The following is a 23,613-nucleotide window of genomic DNA, read 5'->3' as shown; positions in this document are numbered from 1 at the left end:
GTTTCTTTCTGTGTAATAATCCTCTTTCCTTCCATCACTTCCCCTCTATCATTTGTACATTATCTGTCTCATGGTACATTATAGTGTCTCCAGCAAGCTCTGATATATCAAAGCTTGAGCCTGTTCTGTCACTGTACTATAAAGCAATTTGGCAAAGTCAGCAGTGCATATCACTTATCCTGGAGTTTTTCATCCTCCCAGAAAGAGAATGTACCTTGCCTTGCACGTTAAGCCTCAGAAATGTTCTGCTACAGAGTTCTGTTTCTTAGTTCTTCTGGCAGTCTGAGGAAGCCAAACTATTTTTCATGTCACAAGCTGTACATGAATCTTCAGTACATTTGTTGTCTGGCAAGCATTGTTAAGTAAAGCAACACTGATGCTGAATCTAATGAAAATGGTAATTAGTTATTCTGTATGAAAAACTTTAATAACCAAACAATAAACAGACATCAACACACTTTTCACATTTTTTTCCAGTTAAAGTTGCCTTACCTTTGCTTTATAATAAGAAAAATACATGTGCATGAGGTTTTGCATGTTACTGTGACAATGCACTAAATTGTTTTAGACACACTTCCACAAAACTGATTGAAACTGGCAAAAATTCATTTAATAAATAGTTTGAACTTTTATCTAAAATTAATAATTTGAAATGAAAGTGCTAATAGAAACCAAAATGGAAAATATACCTTCAGGAACGAAGATAAATTACTCAGTGAGAGGGAAATGGTGTTATAATTTTGTGTTAAAAATACTTCAGAAGAATACCACAGTTACTAACTAGATTTGTTTTATTATTGTAAAGAAATTATGCAAGCTAACTCAATTGGAAAAAAGTGTAGTAGTTGTGTCTTTTGAGCAAGGAGTATTTAAATGTCAGTTCTTCGCTAATTTTCTTTTTACAAAAGGCTTTATAGATATACCTTTTGAGCTGAACAGGGTTAATGTCAGATATTTTTTTTACAGAATGAAACTAATACCCAAATACTTCACTGTGTCTTTGATTTTACAGTCAAATAACTATTGTGACCATCTGCAACAGCTGCATTTTACAAATTATTTGCTGAACCAAACTAAGCACAATGACAAAAGTAGTCATCTCAGATGTACTGTTAAAACAGAGGAAGAAAAAGGAGCATTACTTGCCTTTTGTACAGTATGGCCATCTGCTGTACAGATGTTATTATATAGAATGACTTCAGATACAATAATTGTAGAAAATTTTCATTAAAACCTCAACAATTTGCACTTGTTTACTTGAATCTGCATAACTCCCCAGTGAGACAACACAATACGCTTGGGGTTTCTTTGGTTCTCACTAGCTTTCTCTTTGATCCTTTTTTATGTGCTGACTTTAATAAACATAGTTAAAAACGCTGTTCAGAAACATCATGGAAAAAACTACAAAGGAACAATTATAGCAGTAGAAACTACTCTAATCCCATACTTACGCAAGCTATTTTTAGTGAAATATGTTTTTTTACACATTTTATGTGGCAGTGTTTTATAAACACTGTAAACGACCCCTTTTCCAGATGAGTTTTAACGTAGGAGATGAAGTTGGTTTGTAAGGAATCCTATTTGCTAGGAATTATTTAGCAAAAAAAAACTCACAAGAATGTATTGTCGGCATTTTTCCTTGCTTATAGGGGGAAAACAAAAGTGTGTGACCTTGTGTAATGCTTTGATTATTATTTTTTTTTGCTGAAATCAAGACAGAAGATTGCCATATAACATTTTTTTTTAATTATCAGTTTTCCCTCTAGTCTTTCTATTTAACCATGAAAACTAAAGGCCTTCAGTTTTAACTTTTTGTCTTAATTTCTCATGAAAGTAGAAGATGTAGCTTCTAAAAAACAGAAGGGCTAATTAGTTGAATTATTTCACTTCTAATGAAATAAATTGTAAGTGTTGAACACTCTCATTGCAGTTGGATCAAATTAAAACACCTCCATTTCTACATATCCTGCTGCACTGTTATACAACCCCAAACCTTTAGTGTGTCAAGGGACTTAATTTTTTGGACATTTTTCATGTTTTAATACAACAGTTACTTATAACAACATGGTTACTATTTCTGCTGGAATACTTACATTCTCCTCCATACTCCTGGTGAAATCCCGAGTATTTGGGTTTTAGTAAAGTAATACTGTTGTAGAATGTGGTGCAGTATATTGGCAAAAAGCAAACCAAAACAAAATCCCTTTCCAAAAAAAGATGATATTCATTTTACTTTAGAAAAGGCTACCAGTATAGTTTTTCAGATACCCTTAAGGGTAGGAGTTCAAGTCATACTGATGTTAAATAAAATGGTTATCTGTATTTGTTTTATATTTTGTGACTTAGAGTTACAAGTTAAAACTTGTACCCATTTCATACAAGCCGATAACAAACATCTAGTTCATTTTTGGCAGCTTATTTGTACTGTTGCCAAAAACCCCAACTTCAAGAACTATCGTTAGACCTGGTTCAGTGATTTTCATCCTGTAAAGGATGTGGCATCTTCTACAAAGTGGTTAGAGCTCCCGAGTGCCATGTACCCAGATTTTAGACTGCTTGCTATCACACTTGAGCTATGTAGCTTGCTCTAGAACAGTCACATGCTATTAAAGCTGAAATAATTTTTAGCAAGAAATACTAGGAAATAGAATGCAATTCTAAACATATGGCTTTCAATTAATTTAGGCTTGGTGTTGAAATTAGCACTACCTACCTGCCAAAAGAGCAGATAAATGAGAGAAGTTGAGGACTGTACCCTCCCCAGAGTGAAAGACAGCAAGAAGCCTGTAGCCTCTCGGTGCAGCCTTATTTTGGTCTGGCTGGACACAGGAGGGAAGTCTTGCAGTTCAGTGTCTGAACTGAGGGAGTTAGGGACATAAAATATTCCAAAGATCATAGACAGAATTCCCCAGCCCTTTGTCCTACATGCAGAGATGATTACTTTAGCATATAAATAAGGGGGGGGGAATAAACACTTGTTGAGTGTATGATAATCACAAGTATTTTTACTAAACCTGAAAGAAATTACATACTTTACAGAAGTATTCAAAATTAAATTCAGCTATTAATTGGTGTGGAGCAAAGACCAAATTTCATTCTGGAGTTAACTGACCCTCTCGAGGAAACTCTGCTAAGGCGTTGTCATAGCCTTTGGATGCTGCAGATAGGCAAGTTAGCCCATGGGGAAATAAAACATTGAATTAGATATGACTACCTAAAATAATATGCAGCAGTAACAAGCCATTTACAACACCCAGAAGACCTTTGTTACTTTTAGAAAGAAATATAAACTCTTTCCAACACTTGAACAATAGGAAATTAATTCTTTGTCAGTAAAAGCCAGAGGACAAACTAAATATTTAAATGGCCACTGAGGATTGAGGTGGAAGTGTAGCTTGTAGACAGCTATACAAATCACTAACAAACCTTAATGAATATTGGGTGTGGGCATCGGGGTGCTGTCAGATTTGACACCATGTCCCAAGTAGCTTAAACCCAACACTCAAGAAAAGGTGGAGACCTCATCAGGTCTCTAACATCTGGGATTTTATTTGTCATTTTGGCATACCCTGCAAGCGCAAAAGAAAGAGTAAAAGGGGATTATCCTGACAGTGAAATGAGTTACTGAATCTTGTGATAATGAAAAGCAGAAGAATTCTAATTCCTTTCTATAGTCCCTGAGGTGGAGGTGCGTTTATAGTTCTGCAGGAGTATAATGTAGGAGGGAAGAACAGATGGCCTAAAATCCATGAAACAGGACACCACCTAATCCCAGGACTGAGTACCACTATTAATCCTGGTTAGATTCCCTACTGATACTTTGTAACAGGGTTCAGAATTGCTACTGATGAACTAGCACCTTAACTCACGGGCGGGGGAGAAAACAAAAAGTTAGTTGTAGGTTGATTACATTGTGCGCTAGGTTTGTAGAACTGCATTTATAGTTTAAATAACTCAACTTTAAAAGGTAGACTCCAAATGAAATTTGATTCAGAACAAATATATGGTTGGTTTTGTAATCTGCTAAACTTTAATTGTGAAAGTAATTGTGTGGGTTTTTCAGATATTTTTCTTTTGTTTTGTGGGTCCCAATGCTTTATGTGGCAGTAGTAGGTGTTAGAGCATTTTCATGGTAGTCAATTCTATAGGGTATTTACATTCATGAGAAAATACAAAGAACAGTGAAAGCTGAAAGTTTTCTTTGTACATTTTATGGTTTTGTGCAATCCCTCCAGTTCAGTCTACGTTTTGCTGTGTTGAGGTACAGAACACAGAGATCAGGCATTATTGCCCAGTCTTAAGGATCAGTTCCTTAAGTTATTTAAATTGTTTACATACTGGCAACAGATCTCTTCTTTTTTCATGACAAAAATTGGGGGGGGGGGGGGGGGGGGGGGGATCACCAGCTTGCTGCCCAAACAAAAGGTGCAATTCCATAGGAAGTTTAGGTTACTGTGGCCACACATTTCCACACTCTGCCTTGTGTTAGCTCTGTTACTCAGGCAGCTGTTCATTGAGTTGAGTCAGGGCACTGATCTGTCTGAAAAACTAACCCAACAGGAAAGAAAAGTTCCCAGCAAGATCATCTCCTTCAGCTGGCTCACTGGACAGGTACACTGCAGTGACCGTGCTGGCACAAAGAGAATTTGGAGAAGTATGTAAAGGAGAGATGGGGAGGAAGGATTGAAGAGAAGGGAAGATAGAGACATAGGAGCCTGGACCTGGCCTAGCCTTAACCCTGGGGAACCACATCCCAGGAGTGTAGGGAAACCTGTCTGGTTTGTGTGGCCTGGGTATATCTGTCAATCCTTGGACTTCCACAAGCATAATTCACTGGGTTACAGAGGCTCAAAGAGCTCAGGTTCTGCCAGGCACTATCTTCAGGATGGTTTATTTATAAAGAGCAGTTACCCTCTAGTTCATGGACTCGTTTATTAAAGCAGTTGAAATCCAGCGAATCAAGCACAGAGCAGAGGAGCAAGACGCTAACACTGTAATTCTAGTTCAACCTTGTGGCAGTTATATAGGGCTACATTTTGAGAGGCATCCACTATTTTGTAATGCTTCGTTTACTGTGCAACTGTTCACTGTCTGATTTAGTAGTGCTAAGTATTACAACTTTATAAATCAGTGACAGTTCTAGGTCCTGGCTATCTCCTGAAAATAAACCAAAGTTTTCAACCAACCACCTAAAATTAAGATGTGAAATACATAGATTGTTTTTAAATTGAAGAACCTCCCCATGCCCATCTATAAAGCTGGAGTAGGAATGTTTAGTGACTTTTCTAAAAACCGCTTATATCTAGAATTAAAGTGTCTATGATACAAGAATTACATCTATGATACAAGAATTACAAGATACAAGTAATACAAGTATTACTCACATGAATATAGCACTCTGTTTTGAAAGCTGAACTCATGGATGAAAAAATGAACGCTACTTTTGTTGTTTTCCATTATGCATTTTTTCCACTTAATTAAGATAAGGTAGAGCAATACAGAGCTTTACAAATATGTTCTAAATTATTGTATACCAAAGACAGCCTTGACCAAAAATGAAAATCCCTTTACATCTTAACTTTAATATGCTCTCCCTGATCAGGTATCACAAAATCCAAAATTACTAAATCAGCAAGTGAATTGAGATTTTTCAGCTATTTAGTATGCAGTAGTGTAATGAACATGATGTACCTGCCCAGTTTTTCTTTAAGGGAGATGAGCTCATTTCAAATAGATAACCATCTTTGACTTCTCTTCTGATTCATCACTGACCTGAACTCCGTTTGAACCTTGTTAGACACAAAACAAGCAGGATTCCTGGCCTGAGCTATAAAATATAATTAAGCCCTTTTGAAATGATGTGTAAAAGAACATAGCTTTACCCCCACTATAACTACTACCACCACCACAACCAATAAAGTTAAATCAAGCACTGCCTGTAATGGATTAAAATAATAAATGTTCCTGGATTTTAGTGTTTGAAGTACTTGAAGAAAACAGGCTCCCAGCAGCCAGGACTGCTGAATGCATGGGGACATTTATTAGTGACGAATTCAAGGGTTTGGCCTGTTTAAGATCATTACTTTCTGTTTACCGTGTGTTACACATCTCATGTTTTTACAGAGCCCACATGTGTCCCCATGTAATGCTGAAAAACTCTCTTTCACCAAAGAATAGTTAATTGATAATGTGTAAATATTGTTCTCGTGGGGAGAATGAACTATCATAAGATTCAACTCGACACTAATGAGAAATCCAGTGCAGTCAGCGGATTGTTAACTAAGTCTCTCCTGGAAAATTGTCCTTTACTATGTCTCAACATTTGTTTGCTACTGCTGTTTCCAGACTTGAATAAATTGGCTGACTTTTAAATTAGCTGCAGAGTTTCCCCTGTAATTATTTTCATAGCTTTGTTACCCTTTCTTCTCAGAAGCTGCTTTGTAAAGGGTACCTGTCAACAGAGCAGTGTAACTGTAGAATAACTACTCATTACATGATGAATCTGAAGTTCTCTTAAGAGGAAAAAGTAATGTAGATAATTCTGTCAATATGTTAGATATAACATATTTATGTATTCAAAGCTGTCTTGGTATCTTTGGCAACTTCAGGCCAGCTGCTGAAGTTGCAAATATGAAAAGTGAATGCTCAGAAGCAAATATCACAGATTATCACCTTAGTAACGTGTGGCATTAAAGCAGAAGGTAGTAAGGAAAACCACTTGCCAATTAACTTTCAGCAGCCAGATTGTATCTCTGCCGCCCAGGCTCAGAGGGCCCATGGGAGAGCCTGGACTTCTTCCTTCAGAGCGCACCGTGACCCTCTGGGTGGGAATGCAGTCTGCCAGCTGCTGCGGTCAGGGAAGACTGCATCACTCATGTGCATCTTGCCCAGTTAAAACCAGCGTGGCAGCCTCTGTGCTCTGGGACACAGTCTTGCTTCTGAGCTGCCCCACACTCAGGAAAAGTTTTCTTCCTAGCACTACAAGTTGTAGCAAAGCTACTAGCTTCCAAGAGGTTTTTCAAAAGATAGCTCAAGTACAGTCCACTGCTATTTGCAATATTTATTATAATACATGTGTTTCCATTTTCTTACAACTCTTTTCCCATGTAGAAGTTTGCCAATTAAAATTGTGCTCTATGTTGTATTAGGTGACAGTGCAATGAACCAAACAGGATTTGCAGCTATCTAAGGAAGAGCAAACGCACAGAGCGTAACAGAAGGAAAAAAAAACTCCTGCTACATTTTTACTTGTTTCATTTGGAGTTGATTCAAATATCAGTATTAAAATGTTTTTGAAAACAGAAAGTCCATAGTTAATGTCAAAACATTGTCTCTCCCTTTGTCTGTGAACCAGGAAAAATAACAGAACTCTTTCTTAACACCTGTTTTGCCTAAACACTAAGTGATTGTTACTGTAAAGCAAGGTTTCTTTTAATGTATTTTCTGCATCTGTTAAAATGGGCCAACTCTTTTTTTCTCCTACACATATAAATGGATTTATGCACACTGAAGTTTAACACACACGGAGCCTCCTAGTATTGGTAAATGCTAATATAGCTATGTTATAGTTATATACAAACCCTTAAATATCTGTATTTATAGCTAAATTAGGGTACTCGGGTTCTATGAGTTGTCTTCGTAAATGTTAGCATGAATCGTCTCTACTGAGTAAAAAAGAAAGATGTTAGAATATCAAAGTAAATGTTGTCTTTTAGTAAATTTTCTTCAGTATTCTGTTGTAATGATCTTCATCTGATTTCTGAACAAGTTCATTTCTTGACGTTACTAAGCAAGTACTAGCTTTTTTTCTAAACGCTCCTGTGTTATTCCCAACCATATAACAATACCTGGATATTCCTTTTGAGTATATGTCATCATAAAAGTGATCCTTCCAATGGCATCCAGAAGCCTGGTGTAAGTTGTATTTTGCTCAGTTAGTGTGGCAGCACGTTGCGGTGCTATTGTGGGTCTGGGTGGAGTCTGACAATGGAGGGCTAGCAGCATTTTTTAAACACTGTCCAAAGCAAGTGCTTCATATTTATTAGTCTCTTGGACGAGTATTTTAAAAGTCTTGAAACTATTTGTTCCTAGAAGTAAATTATTGCACGCATTGCAAAGCGTGTTGGTGTTCATGAGCAATAATCCAAACAGAACAAATTAACTTCTACATACCACAACAATCGTTTATGAAGATATATTACCTCTGTGCGGTGCCATCTCAAGTTCACTTCAAATGGAGACTTTGATTTAATCTGTTTAAACTGAAGTTAGAATTCTACAATAGAAGTTTGTGAGAGATGTGTGAAAGGACTGACTGAAAATAGTGTGTGGGAGGGAGAAAAACAGGAGAATTATTTTGCATCTTTACCTTTCTGAGATAATTAATTGCTTTAGCCATAGGAAAGCAGCTTCACTAACTGAGCATACACTTTATTAGTATGGCATTTAGCAATCTTAAAATAAGCTCACTTCTAGTGCATACTGGTACTTCTTTACTCCCTTCCCTTATGATGTGAGATTATTTCTTTTCTATTGTCATCCTTTTAGGATTTCCATAGTAATGGTACCCCGTTAAAGCTTTCCTCAAGCCCAGAGATCTTTTCATTCACTATTGGTTTTTAGGGTTTACGCATACTTGTTCTTCATTTGTTTTCCTTAAGGTTCCTCAAGGCATCATTTTGTGCAAGTTTGTCTGAATGCACTCTGCGTTATTTATTTTTTTTTTGTTAAGAGCTTAATGTTTTCTGAGAATCTCTTTATCCAAGAGGGACGAGGGTGTCATTCTTGCATATACAAGAGCAATCTGGGTTGCAGCGAGAAAGCAAGAATCTCTTATTGAGTCCCTGAGCTTTTCCTGGTATTTGTGGGACACAATCCATGGATGTGTCCTGTATTATTTCATTTATTTAAAATTTACCAACACTTTCTTATTATTAAATGTGTCTTCATTTCTCATTTTTTACATGGCATTTGAGAAAGGCGCTGCTAATTTTGAACCAGCAGTATTATGTGCGGAATGCTCACTTCTGTTTCTAAGCCACTGAATATTGTGTTTTCTTTGTACTTTCTGGAGTTGAGATGACAACAGGAAAAGACTGCGAAGCATAATCCTTCCAAGTGTAATCCCAGTGAAAGAAAACATAAATAAAATCACTTGTATTCTGGCATTCCTTTTTCCCTTTTGTTATTTCTGCAACTTGGCACATGTTCCAATAAAACTATAGAACATTTCTGTATATTGCAGAATTGTGCAATAGCTACCAAAAATTTCTCCTCTTTATAATCAAAATTGCATGTAGAGTATAAAAAAATTGAATTTCCAGATATTCCATGTAGTGCCTCTTAAAATAACTAGACTGAGCATAGCGGGATGAGGGTGAGCCCTTCCTGTAAAACCACCTCTTTTTCTTGGTGTAAGGCTGTATGTGAAGCTGCTTCATTCCACAGTTTACAGAATCGAGTGAACCAGGACCAAAAGGAGGGGCGTCAGGGTGTGTTGACGTTAGTTTTCTTGATTATCACTGAAGTTCAGTGTCGAAAAAACACTGAATAGTTTCTGTCCTATAAACCTGTTCCACATGAGACTAGATCCAGAGGGTCAGAAGCCAGCTTAAATAATCCAGAGGTTCAGAAGCCAGCCTAAACAATCCAGAGCTAAAACCCCTTTCCCAATTGGTAACAACAGACCTTTTGGTTGGCACGAGGCAAAGGTTTGTTTGCTCGAGCCCTTGATCATTCTGACTGAACTCCAGACTGCTCAAGGGAGAGATTCTTGTTTGTGGCTCCTACTTGATCTGGGTTCAATGCCGTTACTGCTATGGGGACTGTTAGCCCACCTTCCTAGTAGAAGCTGGATTTAAAAAAAAAAAAAAAAAAATTCTTCCATTTATAAAATATTTCTCAGTATTATGAAATCTTAACTCCCAGGATGCAGACAGGCTTCTTTCTGGATTCTAGAAGAGGTTCATGGGAGAAGTTTTAATGCATGTATTCAGAACAGCGTGTTGTGGTTTTGTGGGATTTTTCTACAAGCAAAGGTATGAAAATATAAAATGGAACTGTACCTTGAGACATCTGTGTGTAAGCCTTAGGTGGTTTTTAATTTTTTGCCTTTTGCAAATACAAAGTTTGATTAGAAAATGACATCCAGTATTCAGAGAGTTGAGTCCAGGTATGAGCACCAGAAGAGAAAAAAAAACTTAACCCAGTCTCTGATACAGTATTTTTAATGTAAATATACAAAAGGAATACAGTGATATTAAGTATGGTTTGTGTTATTAAACAGTGATTTGCAGTAAGTTAAATTCACAAGAGATGTGACATTTCTAGATGGTGTTTCTTTCCTAAAAATGTTTGCATCTTTAATGAGAGTATGTAAGTTCTGTCATAAATCTAACCTGCCATTATCATTTTTATGTTTTATAAAGCTGTGTGAAGTGCAAATGGTTGTGACATGAAAAGTTTGGATTAAACTGTTTTTTTGGTAAACAGACGTTACGTATTTTGAGTTACAGTAATTGTTTTGAATTATTTGAATTCAAACATTGCCCTTATTCTCCAGCTAAGCACTCTAAAGTCTAGCAAGGCAGTATTTTATAATAACTAACCTGAACAAAAGCAGAGAGAATCGTTCAAAATACCTATTTCTTATCAGTTTAAAATATAATCAAGCGAAGCAGCTGTTCTTGTTCTTAATACACTCTTTTGAAAAAGATTTCATGGTTTAATGAAAAATGTCTCTTCTCATAAACCTTAAAATACTCACACATGTAAAAAGTCATAATTTTTTGGCAAATAGTTTTTTGTAAGGCATATGCATGAGACATACCTGCTTCGTAACTGCAACACTATAAACTGTGCTCAACAGCGTCGGAAGAGCAAGGTAAAAAAAAACAAATCACAAGTCTTGTGGCCCAACCACGATGCTCTTGCTTGGAGAGGAGAGCAATTGTCCGCATAAGTATTTTCATGAGAGTTGAGTCAGTGATGCTACTTGTGTGAGCAATTGCTTGTGGGCAGAGATTCCCAGGCTCATGGTAAAGTGAATTCAGGAGGGCAGAGATTCCCAGGCTCATGGTAAAGTGAATTCAGGAAATAAGCACATAAATGTTGGGAGAATGCCCACCCGTGGGATTAATTGCCTCTCTCTTTTCAGGAATCCATGGATCATCTTTTGTCCTTGACATAAAAGATTTCCTACTTAAAACAAGTCTCAAAGAAAGAGCCAGATCTCTGATGGGCCCTTTTTGCTGCTCTGTTAATGTGGAAGCCAAGTGGTGTAAGCACAGTGGTGATCCTGGCCCAGAGCAATCTATTCCAAAAATATACATCGATTTGAGAGGAGGACTGCTGCAGGTCTGTATAAGTTGCTGATGGTTCTGCTATTGAGCTGGACTGGCCGGATAATTGAGATTTCATAAATAAATTTGCATGAAAACCTGTAGAGCTTTGCAGCCTACAGCAGTTCATTGGGTTAGGGTTTTCTGCTTGTTTGTTTTCAGTGGGTTTTATTTTACCTTTTAAAATAAGTATCTATTCTTTCATGTGAAGCTGTTGATTGAAAAATTATGTACAGCGTTTTGTTTTTTTTTTTTTAAATACTGCTTAAGCCATGTATTGTAGCTGTACGTGTGTGTTCCCTTCAAACTACGGGATCAATTTACTAACACTTGATATCTAGGACCCTGTTCTGATGTGTGTGTGTTTGTCTGTCCATGAGCTATGTGTCTGTAATGTCTAGGGGTAGCTTTAAGAAATACATATCCTTTCTTTTTAAACTTACACCAGTTTCTCAGGAGAGTAATTATAAACTGTTGTTTGTAGCAATTAATATTCAGTTTTCCATGCTATCGTCTCCTTCTTGAAAGTGCCCACAACTTGAATCCAGTCCAAGAAGCACGGGAGTTCTTGAAATGAAAAATAGATTCTGTGGGGCTTAAACAAGTGGGCTTTAAAATATGTCTTGTTTTAATTATTTTTATTGTAGTATCTATTCACACCAAATGTTATAAAATAAATATATAAATCAAGCATATAAAACACAGAAAGGAAATTTTGACACAGTCATGTCATTAGGTCTTTTCTCAGAATCTGCATTCAAATTTCTTAAAACCACAGTGCTGGGAATAGGGCTAATTGAATAATACAAATTCTTAAAAATTATATCTTAATAAATTAAGTCAGTTTGTTTCTCTGCTTCTTTTGGATTTGTTATTCACAGGTACCTGGCTTCACTATGTGTTAATAATAAAAAGTTGGTGGTTGGTTTTTGGTTTGGTTTTGGTTGGGTTTTTTTTGGTTGTTTGGTTTGTTGTTGGTTGGGGTGGGTGGTTGGTTTTTTTGGGGGTGGGGGGGTGGTTGGGTGGATTTTTTTCCAAAAAAAAAATTGTGGGGTTTTGACAAGGACCAGAAAAATGTCTATAAATCTGCAAAAGCCATTTATTTTTAGAGTATACACTGGGATAATTAGCTTTTGCAGAAAATAATTATTTGGTTTGGCAGAATAGATTTGAGAATGCTGACAAAGGCATTAGCAATTCTGATTCAAATTAATTTATTTACAGTTAATGATTTTACCAGCTCTGACCAGGATGTCATCTTCTACTACTGTTAATTTGTATTGCAGCAGGGCCTAGAGAGCTTACGTGAAATCAGTGCCTCATCTGTGAATATGGTAGTAGGAGTTCCATGCTCTCAACTTTCAGCTGCCTAAAACTAGAATTGATAAAAATAGCGGGGAGGGAAGCATTCCTCTCCCCCTTTATCAGTGGGGGACTGAGGCCTCTGGGATCAGCTCACGTGACACAGAGCTCCTCTGAGGTGGTACTAGACCAAGAGTAGGACCCTGAGCCCAGAGGTACTCTACAAACTGCAGTAGAGAAGCGCTAAGTTAGGGAGGTGACTTGCGTAGCCCGGGACTATTTAGCTCAGGACTGGCTGTAGCTGTGATTCAAGAGGGTCTTTTTTGAGTTTTTCTGCAGGTTTACATGTAGATGCAGGCGAAGGAAGAGCTTCCTTCTTGACAGCTGTACTACACTCTCTTTAGGCACCTTGTGATATTTATTTTTTTTTCGTATTTGAAAATTTGTATTCCCTAGTGAAAAGAACTTGTACTACTCTTCATGTGCACACCTGATTTGTTACATTACTCCTGCCCCTACCATGGACTTCTACTGTCTGGCGATTTTGATCTCACCTCATGCTGGTTCTAAGTCTTATTTCTTTACTAATTGCTAGTTGCTTCCTTGTCTTCCCTGTTGCTTTTGGGCCCGCTTCTGTACCTGAAGACTAAAGGACTTGTCCCCATTATTGTGATTCTCTCAAACAGAAGTTTGATTTGAGAAAAGCAGCACTGCTTGTTAAAGCTGGAAGAAAGGAATGTCTGCTTGCCTTTTATTTTGCTGTAAAGTGTATGAATCTTCTGGATTTTTAATGCCAATTTTTATTAGATATTTTTCTGAATATCTGTTTTAAACTTCAAAAAACTTTACACTTAAACCTCACTCTGAGAACTTAAAGCACATCCAGTTCAAATGCTGTATATGCTCAAGACTTGTGTTTGAGATGGTCCTTCATAGAATCATAAACCATGCCCCAAGCACTACATCTACACGCCTTTCAAATCCCTCCAGGGATGGTGATTCCACCATCTCCCTGGGCAGCCTGTTCCAATGCTTGACAACCCTTTTGGTGAAAAAATATTCCCTAATATCCAATCTAAATCTCCCCTGGCACAACTTGAGGCCATTTTCTCTTGTCCTATTGCTTGTTACTTTGGAGAAGAGACCTACCCCGCCTCGCTACCACTTCCTTTTGTATGTCTTTCTAGTCATCTTCTTGGCGGTATCTCTTACTCAGTTTTTAATGCATCTCAGAATTCCATTTTTGGAGCAACAAGCTCTCTGAACAGGTTAAACTTTGCATTTTTAAGGTATTTTTTGTCATATTGTAAACTGCAAAACCTATGACCAGCCCTAGCATTATGTACTGCACTCAGATGCAAGTTCTTGCATATGACTTTTAAGATCTGTGCTCTTCCAGGCAACATCAGCATCCATTGTAAGTGACAAGAATTAATGCTTTCCTTCAAATGATCACCAAATTGTTTTGTAGAAATATTTTTTTCTTCCTGTTTTTTGTTGTCACATTCAGGATACTTGAAAGCAATTAAGGTAGAACAGGCTGAAAGCTGTATAAAATTCCTATTGTTTTGGGAAGATTTTTCCTTCAAAAATTACTAAATATTTGTATGTAATTGTTTGTCTCTTCCTTTATCTTCCCCCCCCCCCCCCCCCCCCATTTTTTTTAAAGGTTTTCTGGGGTCAAGAGCATTTGAACTGTTTAGTTCTTCTCCGGGAGCTTCTGTGGCAGTACCTTACTAATAAGAGCAGTGTAGAGACATTCGTATCTGAACGTATGCACCCCACTTGTTTTTCCACGGAAAGGAATCAAGCCTCAAAAACTGAGCATACCTCAGATGATCTGAGAACAGGCCTGTTCCAGTATATACAAGATGCAGGTAAGAAGAATAATATTGTATTATTGCTCAAGATTTATTTTTTTTTTTAGTTATAAAGAAAATACAGTAGTAAGCTATTAAAGATTTCTTGCCTCTTACAGTGAATAACTTTAGGTTTTTTGGAAAAGCAGTTGAAGAGACATCTGCTAGAATGAAAAAAAAAGAATAATACTTTTTTGATTTCTTTCCATTAAGCTGTAATCTTTTAAAAGTCAGGGAAATTACTTTTTTATTTTCTCTCCTTTTGATCCTGAGGGGTTTATTTTTAACTACTTTGGTCTCATAAACCAGCATGTTTCTTTCTAGAAATTATATAACAGATTGCAACTTTCTTTCATTTGACAGAAGCACAAAAATTGCCCAGTGCCTATGAAGTTGTGTTTTACAATGAAACTGAGGATAGTCCAGGAATGATGTTGTGGAGGTACCCAGAACCCAGAGTGCTCACTCTTGTGAGAATTAATCCTGTTCCTTTTAATACCACTGAAGACCCAGATATCAGCACTGCTGACCTTGGAGATGTTCTTCAGGTGGGTAATGAGAGTTTTCTACTTTCATTAACAAAAGAAAACGTTATTGCTGTAAAGGGAATGTTTTCAAACTTAGGTTTATTAAAAATTAGCACAAAACAAATGTCAGGAGCTCTATAAAATCAATAGGAAGTAAATTCCACAGCTTGAGCACATCTTTAGTTTTAAAACTACTTGTACAAGCATTTTAACCACTTACCTGTAAAGGTTTTCCATTACATAATAAGCTATAGCCAAATTTATCAGTTCTTGTTTGCAAGCATACAGAGTTTTTATTCTGGCTTCCTATGATTTCATCCATCAGTCTTTACACAGACTTCATTTGATTTGCCACTGAAACATGTGAGGAAAGACCTGGTCTGAAATTGCCAAGATTCAGTGGAATGATTGAACTCAAATCTCCAATCTGTCCATCCTCTCCCACATGATGGCAGATGGCTGTACTTCTTCTAGTAAGATCTACAAGGTAGAGAAAAAGGGTCTTTATTCCCTCATCTTGCTTTGAGAGGGTTGAAGTGGGCAGTCCAGTTTGCCCTTCAAAGGAGGGCTGAGCACTGCATTTATGTGACTGTGCCCCCAAAATAGACCATATCTCACAATTAGACTGATCCCTAACTCTGAGAAATTTTGCTTTTTAAGATACACAATCAGGAAGTTAAATTCTCTCCTGTCTAGTGTAATTCATTTTTATAAATTCACTTACTCCTTGCATACCTATTTTGATTTTAGCTCAATTTTAATTTTGTTAATCTGTTTCCTTTTTGTATTACAAATTGTGGGTTTTTTTTAATTTCAATCTGCTTGTTAATCAGAATAGTGTTGTGAGTCAAGGGAAACAAATATCTCCCAGTTCTTCCTATTTGTTCAGAAATGTTGAATTCTATTTCATTATTGCTATAATGTTAAAAATTGCTTTTTAAAGTGAATTACTCACCAATATGCTTTCAGTTATGGATAAGTAGGATAATCTTCCTCAGATAAATGGTATAATGTTATTACCATGCACATACTGTTAGTGAGATCATGTAAGTGTCCTGCCAATTTCTTTGCCCTCTAGACAGCCAAATGTCAGCTCCTTTCAGTTATATGAAAATTAAAATTAAATGGGAAAAAAAATCAGCTCCACTTGGCATGAGGTTTGAATCAAAGATCAAAATTGTATTATTGTATGCTGTCTTGATGACCCTATTAGGTTGCTATGAAAGCCAGCAATTTGCCTTCTTTCAGGATGGTATTTTCAGAGCACAGCACACCAAGTTTTTGGTATAATTACGTTAAGTTCCCATTATAGATAACAGACATCATGAGCTTAATGTATGTGCTTGTGTAATAATATGACCTTGTTACAGGGGGAATATCGGTTCTTCTTCAAGTGGGCATACCTAGCTGGACTTACAGTAGCACACACATTCTGCTGCTTTGTGCTGCCGTGCTGCAGTCCAGAGAAAAGAAGGTAGTTGCAATTCTCTTGTTTCTTCTGCAATTGCCTCGGACAGTAAGGTAGAGACTGGGAAGCACTCAGCTACCAGTGTTCAGGTTCTGTCAGCTTCTACTAGTCCTCATGTAATTCTTCAGATTTGCGTTTAATCTTATGCACTGAGCTCAGAAAACTGTGTCCATCAGTCTCATTTTAAGTTTGTGGTCAAGCATCCCTGTATACCTTCCCACCATGATGCTTTTTACTGTAGTATGCTCTCTTCTTATGGTCTGTCAATTTTATGATTAATTAATTCGTAGTAAGTCTTATATTACTACCTTGAGCTTTTAATTACAAGAGAAGAGATGAAAGATATCAGCCAGATTAGAGGACATCTATTCAAAAACTGTGGTCTTGGGCAGCACATGGAGTGCAGAAATGCCTACAGAAGGATCCACATTTTGGTAGTGGGCCATTAATTATGGCAATAACTGTTGCCTGGCTCTAGGTGGTGATGTATAACATTTTCCACAAATGGCCGTGCACCTCCTACACAGAGCAGCTCCACACTATGTAGATAAACAGCCATTTTAAACATGGATAGTATGCATGTTTTTTATTAGTCTAACATAGATATGTGGGTAGAGTAAGTAATACAGAGTTGATTTTAAAATTTTTTAAATAAACTACATTTACCAAATACTCATCTCAAAATTTAGGTTCTGATTTAAATTAATCATGAGGCCTTCCATTTTTTCCCAAGTATGGCTATGTATCTGTTTCTTTATGTATTGAGTATTCAGCACATATGGAAAATTCACAAAATATAAAGAAAAAAAAGACAAAGCAACACATTTATGCACTTCTTGACATGAAACTTTAGAGGAACATCTGCAAGAGCTTTTTTGAAAAAAAGGATCTAAATTTGAAGACAATAATGATATCAAAGTATATTAAAAATATATTTTAAAAACTTTCCCAGGATTGTGTATATGTTCAAATGCTAGGAGAACCCATAGTTTCACCTAATGTTACTAGTCTCCTTTAATCCATTACTTAACATAAATCCAGGCAAAGGTGCACTTCTGTAGTTTGTCTTGAATTAGAAGTTTGCCAGTTGCATGTTCTTTCTTTCCAAGTAAGTTGCTGTGACATTTCATCTGACTATCTACCTTTGTTAAACTTTTGGCATATCACTTTAATCATGGGTAGGTTTTAGAAGTCTCTTTGGTTTTGTGGCTGTTCTTCAAATTCCTGGAACTTGCACAAGCTTCACCAGTAAGAGAAGTTTTCTAGATAATGAAGTTGTGTGTCATCTGTTGCAGCCAAAGGATAAGCAAACAGCTTCAGATTATAAGGGTTGATATGAACTATACAGTTTCTGTAAAACCTTGCCTTGCTGCTATTTCCAGATTGTCCCAAGAGCTTATTTTCCTTGTGCCTTTACTTGTGTTGTGGCAAAGTTAAGCAGTTTCACTGATCAAGTTTCTTTCCTTTTTTACAGTCCCAACATTGTTGTTTTTATTTGTGGAGGGAAAATGAAGAACTGATGTTTCTGCCATGGCATAGCATGTTGCCTTTTCTTTAGCAGTTTTGAAATAGCGCTTTGATATATTTGTTTGAAGGAAGTCAGCAAATCCTAGATGCACTTGCAAGAAACTACATCAGGATTATATCTTGGGAGACTGAGAGTATCTGAACTTGTTCTTCCTGTTTACTGGATGTTGCAGCCCCTTTCTATTTAATTTTTCATCCCTCATTGTCCCATTTTCACATGCTACTAATGTTCTTGACCTGCTGGCCACACTTCTTTTGATGCAGGCCAGTGTTCAGTTGGCTTTCTGGGCTGCAGGCACACATTACTGGGCCATGTTGAGCTTTTTGTCCACCAACACCCCAAAGTCTTTCCCCACAGGGATGCTCTTAATCCATTCTCCACTCAGCCTGTATTTGTGCTTGGGATTGCCCTGACCCACGTGCAGGACCTTGAACTTGGCCTTGTTGAACTTCATGAGGTTTGCACAGGCCCACCTCTCAAACCTGTTAAGGTCAATCTGGATGGCATCCCTTCCCTCCAGCATGTTGACTGCACCACACAACATGGTATCATCGACAGACTTGCTGAGGGTGCACTCAGTCCCAGTGTCCATGTTGCCGACAAACATGTTGAACAGCACCAGTCCCAGTACGTACCTCTAAGGAATGCCCACTCATCACCAGTCTCCACTTGAACATTGAGCCATTGACAGCAACTCTTTGAGTACAACCATCCAGCTAATTCCTTACCCACTGAGTGGTCCATCCATCAAATCCATGTCTCTCCGGTTGAGAGACAAGGATGTTGTGCAGGACAGTGTCACATTCTTTGCATGAGTCCAGGTAGATGACATCAATTGCTCTTCTCTTATCCACCAATGCTGTAACCCCATTGTAGAAGGCCACCAAATTTGTCAGGCACAATATGCCCTGAGTGAAGTCATGTTGACTGTCACCAGTCACCTTCTTATTGTCCATGTGCCTTAGCATAGTTTCCAGGAGGATCTGCTCCATGATCTTGCCAGGCAAAGAGGTAAGAATGACCAACCTGTAGTTTCCCGGGTCTTCTTTATTTTCCTTTTTAAAAATGGGGGTTACGTTTTCCCTTTTTCAGTCAGTGAGTACTTCACCAAAGTATGTGTTTAAAGAAAGTATGTACACGAAACCAGAGACACAAAGCCTATTCTTCTTGCTCCAAACAGTTACATTTAGGACACTCTTGTGCAGATGATTTCTATAGTAACAACCGTGCAGATAATAGATTTGTCTCAGCAAGTATTCACATGTGAAGACCTAAGGTATGCCTCAGTTTCCCTGCTTAACAGTTAACTGTGTTCTACAAGGCAACCAGCTTATCATTATGTGACAATAGGTCTTTTATTTGCTCTGTGATGTACTTGTTACGTAGCAGTTAAAGTTGGAATCTCTTGGTCGTGATGATTCTCGTTCTTGTGAATCAGTCCATAAAATGTCTTCCACTGAGGACTTCAGAGCATGGTAGCAGCCTTCAAGCAGGATATGTTTTATAAGGTATATAGAAATGTCTCCTGCAGGGATATCGGTGTTTAGAAGATACGTGAGCAACTCAGGAACAGGAAGGAGTGTGCTAGTCTAAACTGCAGAGGAAGGGCTTCACAGTCTTTCTTCTCATCTCCCAAATGATAACATTGGCTTGAGCTGGTTATGAGGACAGCTGAAAGAGAATTTGTGGCCATTTCCTCCATCCTGATTGTTCCAGTTGCTTGGGAAATATGGCATAAGAAAGAAAGGAGTAGGAGCAATTTCTAATTCCTGAAAATAGTTACAGTTATGCAGAAAATGCTACTGTCCCAGAACATAAAGAGTAATTGAAGAAGAATTTATTCCACATCGTAAGGGACTGTATTTCAGAGCTATCAAGTAAGCTAAATTCAACCATGCTTGTACAGTTCCTTGGATCAGTCAGGCTGCAGCATTTGAGAAAGGGTAAGTGGTATTTTCTGTGGTATTTTTACAATTTGAAGGAAGGAGTTGCAGGAAAAAAAAATCTGTTAGTGATTCAACAGTGACTTTCAAATTGTACAGATCCAATAGGGAGGTAGCTACATTTAGGCATTTAAGCTCAAAGAAACTGCTGTTGGATATCCGTGCTGTGTGGCTTAAAACTGTGCTTGTATGCGTCTAGTTTCCTGAAGTCTTCCTGTGGGTTCCTACGATCTTGAGAATCTCAGATTTATTTGTCTTTGCCTCTGATTAGCCTGTGGGGTTTTTCTACTTTTGTGATTTCATCTGAGCCAGTTTTTTTATATCATTTATCTTTACCAAGAGCAAGGTTGACAGGTTTAGGTTGGGAGGGGCTCACCAAGATAGGAGAGCAACTTGTATGCCATCAAGGAGGTATTTTGCTTTTCTGTGCCAGCAGGTGAACAGGACATGCCAATGATTTCCTGTACAGCTGCAGGCCTGTGCTAGCTAGTGAACTTTTTACAGAGATCTCAGTGTTTGCCATTCCATAGCAGCATTATCTTTCCAGTAAGGGATATTGCTGGCACTGCCCCATATCTCAAACAAAAAGCTATGTGTTGTCACAAGAGCATTTACACAAGTGGCCATGGATTTAAAAGGTGGAGAAAACCATATTTGTCTAATCAAATTGGTCGTATAATGTGTAATGCTCCAAATTCTGAGCTCTCTGATTTATTTAAGCTGCATCACCAACACAGACTTAAAATTCTTTCTCCTGGATTGTCATCCAGTGAGAGATGCAAGCTGTTAAAGCTTACAAGACAAAAGGAAGATAATCTATGGCATTTGTTCTTTTCTCCATATGAAGTTAAAATAAAATATCTACTGAACTATACCCCTAACAGGTTTTTGTATTAGAGGATGTTTCCCTTGTGTACCTGCCAGGATTCCTATTGCGTGCAAGTGTAGTCAGCATTATAATGGCTGATGAAAAGATGAATGTGTGCTAAGGTCTCCTTTTTTGGCCTTTCTTCTTTATATAGTATCCTAATAAACAGAGTAGTTAGTCATGGTTTAGAAAAGTGGTGATTAAATTAACCAAATCTCAAAGTCTACTGGCAAAAATTAGGTTAGTGAGTATAGTTCTGAGGCCGCAAGGGCTTAACTTGCAGGCTTTATTAAACAATAAAGAAAGACCAGGTAAATAAAACCACTCTGGTTAAATTTACTCAGAGCATTTACAGATATGGTGAAATCTCTTTTAGGAGAACATAAAATATTTCTAACTTCAAAAGGTGATGATTCAAAAAAGTGGTCTTTTGCATTGCCTTACATGCTTATGCTATTTAAATAAAACATTTGCAAACTCTGCAGTTGGGAATCTGATTTTTTCAACACTGTCAGCCAATAAACAGTCATTTTCTAACACCTTGTGGTTGTTTTAACAGTGGCTTAAGGAAGCATGAGCTTAAAAATGACTGACATTAGACCTACTGTAAGTCATTATTCCAGGAAGGATTTGACATGACAGTCAACAGGAAAAGAATTATGATCAATGTCAAAGACATTCATTTTTCCTTTTAACAGAGAATACCTCATTTTTGGCTGGCTCTGCTTCCTTTTTACTTTTCGTTCCCTGTTGGGGCTACAGTGTTCAGCTGGGCATTTGAGAGTCTGGGAAAAGAGCTTTTTGGGAAACCACAAATTTTATTCATGTTTGATTTATTTCTTATATTCCCAAAGCAACAACTATTTTGGAAATCCAGATGATTTGTGTGTGACAGGTTAGTGATTTAAGTTTAAGTTCATAGTGTTATTAGATAATAAGCTGTAAAGTTCAACCATGCTTATTGATAAACCTGTCGGTTTGCAAATTTTTGAATCTGCTGCCAGATGCTGAAGACAGTTCAGTACTGTCTTCAAATAATCAGACTTTTTAGACATATGATGAAATAATTTGTCTAGCTGTTGTGAATTGCTCAGAAGGCAGATTTGGTGCTTTGCCTGGGGTTCTGCTTTTTAAAACTTATATTTCTTGTTAATTCTGCCTTTTGATATTGTTAAAAATGACTGTACTAGTCATACCTCTACTATACATAGACTGTATATGGTGGGTTTATGATCTCTACTGCATGAAGAGTTGCAACAAGCTTGAAACAAAATACAGAATACAGAATAATGATTGAGCATATCTGATCATAAACTAGACTGTAACAAATGCCTTTTATTCTAATATAGGAAACTGCTTTTCTGTCAGTAGAAGCAGTGTTTACATCCATGCATGTATACAAAAAAGGATGCAGGCCATCATGTAAACAACTGGTCTGAGGGCTGTAGGCTTGCATTACAGCCTGAGCCACTTACACTTCAGATGATCTGGATGTGAGCAAGTTTTATGATGCTGGGCAGAATTCTGCACATTTTCCAGAGTTAAGACTCTGACTATTGATGATAAGTATTGTCTTAATTTTCTTGCAAGGAAGGACTTAGGGGCTAAAGGAGTTGCAGTGTTACACAGTGAGTCTTAAGCAGATGTTGAAACAGAGCCTGTTCTCTTTAGGAATTCCAGCTTTAAACATTATTTGTGAACTTCCTTGCCTGAGAGCAGGATTATCTTAGACTTTACTATTTTGTTACTGTATTTTGTGTGTATAATTTTAATTATTTTGCTGTGTGATCTTAGTGTTCACTGCATTGAGATGAGACTGTATTGTTTGGCTTACAGTTTCTGTGCAGTCTGCAGGGAGTTAAGCGTAACTCGTTGGGAATGTTAATGGAAGTTGTGCATAATTTGCCTGTGCATCACACTGAAATTTACCCTTTGGGGTTACTGAGCCAGTGAAAATTCTACCGGGTGCCAGAGGACTGACGAAACCATCAGATTATCTTAATGACAGATTTACACTCTCCTCGTGTTCTGTACTTTTCAGATTTTGTAACTCTGATTTATGAAACTTTGCAAACCCAAGCCCTTCCTGCTGTATGCTGATCTTGTGGCACTGCTTGTAGGAACCAGGCTTTACTGTGGTGAAAATATGTGGTCAAAATAGCCCATATACCAAAAATTACACAGTATTTTAGGTATTAATAGGCTGCTACCCTCAATCCCAGAGGTAACTACATTTCAACAGAATAATGCTTATATTATTAATAAATACTGAAGCTTAAAAAAATGAAACACCTTCCATAAAATGTGGAAGATTTTTCCTGTATCAAAAAAAGAGAATGAGGAGTACTGCAAGAAGTAGGTAAGTCCCTAATGTAAGATCTCCTGTCTATATACTTTTGTTTCTCAATACTTGCAACAATAAATTAAGTTCCTAATAAATTAAATACTGTTGCTTTTGCTATTAGAAAAGCAAGTGATCTTCACATAAACTCAGTCTCAAGATGAATGACAATTAGTAGAAAAAAATGAGTTTGACACTTAATACTACATACATTTTCCTGTTTAAAAAGTCATGCCGAAATCTCACTTATAGCATAGCGCTCTTCTGTGCTTTCTTAAGAAAAGCTGTTAGTGTGTTTAGAGTAATTTTCCATAAAGAAAAAAAGGCAGTATCTGTGACAGATTACATTACTATACACACCTGCATTTGCTCTGAACCTGCTAGCCTGATAAATTGATAAGTTGGTCACATGTTGTTTTAAAAAGGCAAAGAACATAG

At 37.3% G+C, this 23,613-nt stretch overlaps 1 protein-coding gene across 1 annotated transcript in view; it reads left to right on the top strand.

Moving 5' to 3' along the window:
• Nucleotides 1–23,613, top strand: part of VPS13B (vacuolar protein sorting 13 homolog B) — a 476,916-nt gene that overhangs the window by 381,325 nt on the left and 71,978 nt on the right. Inside the window, 3 exon segments of the mRNA XM_037379063.1 lie at nucleotides 11,156–11,355; nucleotides 14,311–14,518; nucleotides 14,864–15,048. Coding sequence (XP_037234960.1) covers nucleotides 11,156–11,355; nucleotides 14,311–14,518; nucleotides 14,864–15,048 — 593 coding nt within the window.

Source organism: Falco rusticolus, chromosome 3, assembly GCF_015220075.1.
Source record: "Falco rusticolus isolate bFalRus1 chromosome 3, bFalRus1.pri, whole genome shotgun sequence".
Lineage (NCBI taxonomy): Eukaryota > Metazoa > Chordata > Aves > Falconiformes > Falconidae > Falco > Falco rusticolus.
This window is presented reverse-complemented; position numbering and strand designations above follow the sequence as displayed.